The 7,624-nt window shown below is 46.2% G+C and overlaps 1 protein-coding gene and 1 long non-coding RNA gene across 7 annotated transcripts in view; both read left to right on the forward strand.

Annotated features, from left to right (window-relative positions):
• The window catches only part of shank3a (SH3 and multiple ankyrin repeat domains 3a), a 420,419-nt gene extending 418,731 nt beyond the window's left edge, over positions 1-1,688 (forward strand). For 3 of the 6 annotated variants that reach the window (XM_079567785.1, XM_079567786.1, XM_079567787.1), the window contains one exon: positions 849-1,688. In XM_079567785.1, coding sequence (XP_079423911.1) covers positions 849-1,443 — 595 coding nt within the window. In that variant the 3' untranslated portion in view covers positions 1,444-1,688. The remainder of the gene's footprint in view (positions 1-848) is intronic. The other 3 variants (XM_079567789.1, XM_079567788.1, XR_013793457.1) reach the window with 2 other exon arrangements.
• A 22-nt stretch (positions 1,689-1,710) lies between these two features.
• Positions 1,711-4,790, forward strand: LOC306971529. Its single transcript, XR_013793459.1, has 3 exons — positions 1,711-2,004; positions 2,238-2,293; positions 2,844-4,790. It is a non-coding gene; the product is annotated as an uncharacterized lncRNA (long non-coding RNA).
• Positions 4,791-7,624: the final 2,834 nt, after the last annotated feature.

Below are 7,624 nucleotides of genomic sequence, written 5' to 3' on the forward strand. Positions count from 1 at the left end.
AGACATTTAGGCAAGGCAAGGTAACGACTGTGATGAACAGTTCTGTTCATCCCGTTTTTGGCACTCAACGTGTTAAAATAGATATAGACCGTCTTGTGCTCCTTGTTCTTTAGAATTATTTTCTTTTTTTGTGAATTTTCTTTGTAAATATCACAATTTCTACATGATTTTATGTTTTGTTTCCCCTCAATTTGAAAATAAATCTGACTTTTTTGCAGTTACTCACAGTACTCAAGTACTTTCTTACTTTTGCTTTACTTTTAACGTTACTCTTACTTGAGTAAATATTTTGGCGGCTCTACCCACCTCTGTTTAAGTGTTATATATACTGTGATATCAACCTGGCTTTACCCGGTTTCCCTCTTCATGACATGGAGCCTTCTGTGTCCTGCTCTGTCACTGCTCTGGAGTTGTGTGTTTTCAGAGACACAGTTAATAGTAGACCTTTATGTATCTTTGTGTACAGCTAAGTCCTGTGTTTCCCAACTCACTTTCTTGAAATTGCGTATCCATTTGCTCAAATAATATCTTTGACTGAGCTGCAGGCCTCTGCCCCACTGGTATAGTAAAGACTGGTTCCGTGTCCTGTGCAGATGGTATTTATGATTTCTACTGACAGGATGTTGCACATAGCTGTATCTGTGAGGTGTAGCCCCAAATGTGAGCCATGTGACTTGAATAGACGGCCTGTTTGTCCTGTGCTTCTTCCGGATCTAGGGAATAATTTAGTGAACATGTGTTAACCTGGAGAACTAACCTAATCTCAGCTTTTGTAGAAAACACTGTCTCCTTGTTTGACATTTCCCACTGTATCCAGAGACTAACTGTGGTCTCTCTGTGTCCGTCAGACTTTTCAGCAGCCTAGGAGAGCTCCACACCATTTCTCAGAGGAGTTACGGCACCACGTACACCATCCGCCCCGGCAGCCGTTACCCAATGACCCGCCGCACTCCCAGCCCGGGCTCTCCGGACCGAGACCCTCTGGGCCGCTACGGCTTCGGCCTGCCCTCCTCTCCCACCACACCCCCCCAGACCATCCTGAAGTCGTCCAGCCTCAGCCTGCCGCAGGAACCCAAAGAGGTGCGCTTTGTGATGAGGAGTTCCAGTGCCCGCTCACGCTCACGCTCGCGCTCCCCTTCGCCCTCTCCCTCACACTCCCCCCGACTGGGCTCGCCCCGCATTGGCTCTCCCCGAATGGGCTCTCCCCTGCTGTCCCTGCGGCCCTTCCACCAGAAGCCGCTGCATCTGTGGAACAAGTACGACGTGGGAGACTGGCTGGAGAGCATCAACCTGGGAGAGCACCGCGCAGGCTTCCAGGAGCACGAGATCGAGGGCTCGCACCTCCCAGCTCTCACCAAGGACGACTTCGCCGAGCTGGGGGTGACTCGAGTGGGACACCGCATGAACATAGAGCGTGCTCTGAAGCAGCTGCTGGAGAGCTGACAGCGGCCCTGAGGGACACAGACAGTAGAGCGCAGGGAGGCCTCTCCTCTTTTACTCTGCAGCTATGTTTACACACGTTTACTGGGCTCTAGAGTCAGGTCTAATTATGGACGCTGCCCATAGAGTTCAGGCCATTTGAGCTGAACCTTCGGGGCCTGTGTTTTCAAGAAAGAAGCTCAAATTACAACATTTGGATCTGCTTCTGCCCTGTGTGAAGTACTATCCCTCCTCTCTACCTCTGCTCCATGTGAGCCCTGTAGTAGACCTCTCTGTGCCCCGTATAGAGCCCTCTCTGAGCCCTGTATAGGTGCCCTCTCTGAGCCCTGTATAGGTTCCCTCTGGGCCCCGTATAGAGCCCTCTCTGAGCCCCATATAGAGCCCTCTCTGAGCCCCGTACAGAGCTCTCTCTGAGCCCCATATAGAGCCCTCTCTGAGCCCCATATAGAGCCCTCTCTGAGCCCCATGTAGAGCCCCGTTCAGAGCCCTCTCTGAGCCCCATATAGAGCCCTGTACAGAGCCCTCTCTGAGCCCCATATAGAGCCCTCTCTCAGCCCCGTATAGGTGCCCTCTCTAAGCCATGTATAGAGCCTTCTCTGGGACCCGTATAGAGCCCTCTCTGAACCCCAAATGGAGCCTTCTCTGAGCCCTGTATAGGTGCCCTCTCTACAGAGCCCTCTCTGAGCCCTGTATAGAGCCCTGTCATAGCCCTCTCTGGGTTCGTATAGAGGCCTCTCTGGGCCTGTATGGAGCCCTCTCTGAGCCCCGTATAGGTTCCCTCTCTGAGCCCTGCATAGAGCCCTGCTGTAGCCCTGTCTGGGCCCGTATAGAGCCCTCTCTGAGCCCTATATAGGTGCCCTCTCTGAGCCCCGTACAGAGCCCCGTACAGAGCCCTGTCTGGGCCCTGGACAGAGCCCTCTCTTAGCCCTGTATAGATCCCTCTCTGAGAACCGTATAGAGCCCTCTCTGAGCCCTGTATAGAGCCCTCTCTGAGCCCCGTATAGAGCCCTCTCTGGGCCCTGTACAGAGCCCTCTCTGGGCCCCATATAGAGCCCTCTCTGAGCACTGTATAGAGCACTCTCTGAGCCCTGTCGTAGCCCTCTCTGAGCCCCGTATAGAGCCCTCTCTGGGCCCCGTATAGAGCCCTCTCTGAGCCCCGTCGTAGCCCTCTCTGAGCCCTGTCGTAGCCCCCTATGAGCCTCGTATAGAGCCCTCCCTGAGCCCTGTATAGGTGCCCTCTCTGAGCCCTGTGTAGCCCTCTCTATACCCCGTATAGAGCCTTCTCTGAGCCCTGTATAGGCGCCCTCTCTGAGCCTCGTATAGAGCCCTCTCTGAGACCTGTATAGAGCCCTCTTTGGGCCCATCTCTGGGCCCGTATAGAGCCCTCTCTGAGCCCTGTATAGAGCCCTGTCGTAGCCCTCTCTGGGGCCCGTTTAAGCCCCGTCGTAGCCCTCTCTCAGCCCCTTGTAGGAGCCCTCTCTAGGGCCGGTGTTTGCAGAGTAAAGGAGGAGCCTGTTGCCTCCCGTCCCTCCCTGCAGTGGGGCTGCGCTGGGCCCTGACTGCGGACTACACTGTTGTTTGCGCAGGCTGTGCAGCCCGGACCAGGCCCTCCCTCTGCCTCGGGACCCGACTGTGCTACCAACTGGTGAATGTTCAACCAACACTCGTGGCTTTTTCATAATCAGTTTTTTGGCTTTCCAAAGGGAATATTATATATAAGGATATAATACATGAGCTATGTATGTTAATATAGCTTTGAAAAGAAAAAACAATCTTGCAAAGAGGACATCTAATAAATTAACCTGCGCCTGTTTTGAGGTTTTAGTATAGAAAGTGAAAGAAAATTTATTCCACCAATAGTTTACTCATTTCTACTAATTACTATATAATACATATATAAATATATATATTTGAAAGAAAAAATCTCGAAGAACCTAAATAATGTTTTTTTTTCATAGATATACAGCGTTCCTTGCAGTCACTTTTCCTTTAAGCGTAGCATGACGAGTCGCATCATGTGTTGCACCCAGACTGTCGTCCGTGTTTCTTTTCTTACAGTCTTCCTTCATACTAAAGGGCATCCCGCAATGTGAGGCTATGACCCGGCGCCCCCATCCCCTCGGCTGCTGACGCTCCGCCCCCCCGCGCCTTTGACGGCTGTTTGTTTGAACAATATGCAACACTACCCACCAGGCTCCACGTTAGACAGTACGGAGGTACCATTTTAGTTCATATGTTGAATTGTTAGACTTGTGCCAAAAGGATCGGAGGAAAAAAACAACACCCGCACAAGCACCTAAGGGCTTAAAGCGTGGGTGTGTGGACCTTTTGTACATGTGCACTATAGCTGTGGGGATGGACGCGCCCGGTCTTCACCTGACCACCTGACTCCTGCAGGTTGTCAAGAATCCTTTATATACGACATAAGTTTGCTATTGTTTTGCGTGAGTAGCTTCTTTCGGCAGTGAGTTTTATTCAACCGACGCTTTGACGACTCGCTCGCCGCAGCTTTATTTTGTAAAAGCAGTGGGCGGAGCCGGAACTGTCTGATACCCGCGGCGATGTCTTTGGGAGAATAGCACTCACTGCCTCACTGTGACCTCACAACTGTTACTGATACTGTGTTTGAATTGATTTCGGTTTTGCGTCCTACTTTCGACATCCGACTTCGTTTGATTTCCCGCCCTCGCACTGTGGGGTACATTTTGTAGCGTGTGGAACATATATTTAATTCAGTTTGACGGACAGAGAAAAACATAAGAAAAAAAAAACAATTCTGTCCTTTCTAACTTGTAAAATGAACAAATATATGCTTTTTTCATAAGCAATGTAGATACAATAGATTTCATATAAATTTTTGAAAAAAGTATATAGATCTATATATATATATATATATAAATATATATAATATGAATGTTTGGCATATATGCATAGTTAACCACCTGTGGAAAGGGTGAGCAGATTTTATTCTTTCTACGAACTCTTGAACTTTTGAACTCTGAACTATGAACTAGGGGGTGATTTGCACAAAAAACAAAAGCTGACAAGGTGCTAACATAAAAGCCACCCATCGTCGAAGCGCAGGCGTGATCTGGAGCTCCGTGCGTGAAAGCGTGTCCGTGTGCGTGCGTTGAGTGCGAATTTCTTTCTTTTTGTTTTGTGAATGGACCTGACTAGAGCCTTACTATGATCTGTCCCAGATTTCCGGAAGTGGCTGTGTCAAATGTTCAAATGCACACGCCTCCATGACCGTTCGCTGCAGTTTACGACGGGCGCTGGGCAGAGGCGGGGAGTCGTCTGTGACATTTACTCAAGTACTCAAGGTGCAGGAGGAACTTTGAGAAGTCATTGTGCTTTTTATTTATTTTTGACTCCTCTTACCAATCTCCGAACCTTCTCCGGCTCCACAAGTAAAATAGCATTCATTTTTTTAGACTTTTGGAAAAATGTAAATACCAAATACTTGAAGATTTGGTAAATAGCTTTTATAATATGTTGGTTTAAAATGTGTCAGATAAATATTTGTATTAATAATAGTGTTTTATGCTCAAGACTTACCGATAAGTTTCACTTTTTAAAAACTCTGAAAAAAAAATGAATGTGAGTTTGACTTCTGGACCCCACAGTAGGCTCGAGTTGTAATTTCATATGTCCCGCACATTCCCTTCATTATGTCCTCAATTGTAATGCATAGTGATTGGAAATACAGCAATTTTAACACAGGGTTTCTACAGGCAGCAGCAAGTCAAATTGAAATGCTTTTAACACCTAAATACTATATTTTTTAATGCCACAAATGCAAAAAAAAAAATCTTGGCTTATTTTGTAAAAGTTCAGTCAGAGCCGCAGCAGAAGTAGTTTCAGACCATAGTTAGTGTGTTTGACATGTGTATGCAGTAACTCACTGAGCTCGCTGGCCGCTCTGCTCTATGCCCACAACACTATTGCTCTGCTATTGCTGTAGTACCTCCATATCGCCGCTGGTCCCCCATTGAAAAGCATTGGACTTTAGACTGGTTAAAAACAACTTTAAAGCCTGGTCCCAATTTTTTTGGAACTATCTAGAGCTAGATATTCCTCCTGTGATAACGCTGGGTTAGTTACAATTAAAGGAGACCAGGCTGGTTTTCGGAAGAAGAATTTTAGAAATCTCGTACTTCATGAGGGTCGGACTGTTAGCATTGGAGCTGCGCGAGCTACACGTCACGCAAGAGCTGAGTCTACGGTGAATATCCCGCCCTTATGCCCTTTTTTTTGGAACATGCTTCGTCAGAGCTGGGGAGGGGGAGTCTGTAAATCCACCATGAATTCTCCCACGAGCGTGGTCATTATGGTAAATGGGGAGGAGTGAGGAGAAGCTGTCCATTTATATATATACAGTCTATGGTTCTTCTGTGTTATGAAAGTTTGAATCCAGTGTAATGTTTTGAATGACCTTTCAGGTGAGACAGTGCAGGGAAATAGGGAAACTTTTTAAATGTAGAGATACTGATTTGAAACTTCTGCTGCAGGTTACTGACATAATTGGAGATGCAAATGTAATACAAGTTCATTGTCATTTTATGTCTCATTTATGCCCCCTTTATTTTCAATGACGAAATCTGAACATGGATCAAGACAGGTTTAAATGCATGGTTTTGATTTTTATATATATTCATAAATCAGGCTCGGGATTAGATATTACAAAATGAAAAAAACTTTGAAACATGTTTAAGTCCAAGACTGGAAAGTCTGTAGGTGCAACTTACGAGCTATAGTCGCACCAATGTGAGAAAAATGTATTTAGAGAAAATGGCCCAAAACATTGAATCAGTGAATAATTAAACATGTTATTGTGAAGCTTAGGTTTTTTTCTTTTGTTTGTTTCCATGTGAAATGTAAAGAGACCAAACTGGACCAAAACCTGAAAATTGAAAATTCTTTTGCCTGCAGAGTCTCCCATTAAGGCATTCAATGCCTTTTAGTGCCCCATGGAAACCCTGTAACAGTTCTGTATCATTTCCCATGTGCTGGAGTAAATATCAGGCCGCCCTCCCCACCTCTGGCCGTCGGGTGCTGAGCGGACTCTTTGGCGCCCTGTTAAGCGCGCGAGGGCAGTGTCTGTTTCGTTGTCGTTTCCAGATGGCGCGTGCGCTCCCCGTCCCCTCGCTCCGCTCTGCTCGGCCGGGCAGCGCTCCTCTTTCCTTTTTCAGATTCAGTTTGGAAGTTTGGGAGGATGGAAGGATGTGAGGATGTGAGGCGAACACAAAGGAGGGGGGGATTTAAAAAAAAAAATGTGCCAAAAACAACCTTACTTTAAACTGTATATCCGTCTTTGCTTTAGGACTATCTTAGTTACAGCACTCTGAAGCTGTTAGACTCAATAATATGGTGCCATCTCCTGGAAATCTTGAGAACTGCAGACATTTCGTAGATCCTTTACTACTGTATTTCCAGAAATGCAGGCGATTTTATTTTGTGAACAGGCTGTAAATGTGTGCGCTTTTACAAAGATTACCACTGAATAATAGCAAGGTCTATTTCTGGTGGCGGTCTATAGGGAACGACGTGAAAAGCCTGTGAAATTTCCACTGGAGCTTTGCGTTAATATTTCTATTTCAATGTCATGACTGCTCGTGGCGGAGTGGATTATGTCAGAAATCGTTCGCTTTGTGATACAAGCGCTGATAAAACAAACATGGGTTTGATTTCATTTAGTTTGGAGTCCATGGCCTTTGTTAATGGCTGAGCTACACTGTAACAAAACATTACAATTAAATTGACTCATTGGAGTCTGATGTTAAGCCCATTTACAACATAAACATTAAAACATTTAATCATTTTCAGTGGCTAGCTGAAATATAAGATTCTCTTCAACCTTTGTACTAAATGTGTTGATATTACCAAAGTGAACGATGGGCTTAATCTGCTCCACTATTGATTTTTACTGTGATAAAGGGGTCCTGTTAACCACCAATGAACCCACAAAGAAAAGAAGGGTCTGTCCACACAGGAGCGACCGCTGACGTCACCTACAGGTCAGAGCAGAGACTGCGGCGTACGCCTCATCCAACTTCTTTTCTAATCAAACAAAGCACAATCTGCGTTGTGCAGGGAGCAGTGTAACCTTTTTAACCCACACTGAAACCAGTGCTCTTATCATGAATCGGCTTTGAGTTGAGTTATTGTTGGTTTTCTCCTTGTT

This window comes from Gobius niger (genome assembly GCF_951799975.1).
Source record: "Gobius niger genome assembly, chromosome: 12".
Lineage (NCBI taxonomy): Eukaryota > Metazoa > Chordata > Actinopteri > Gobiiformes > Gobiidae > Gobius > Gobius niger.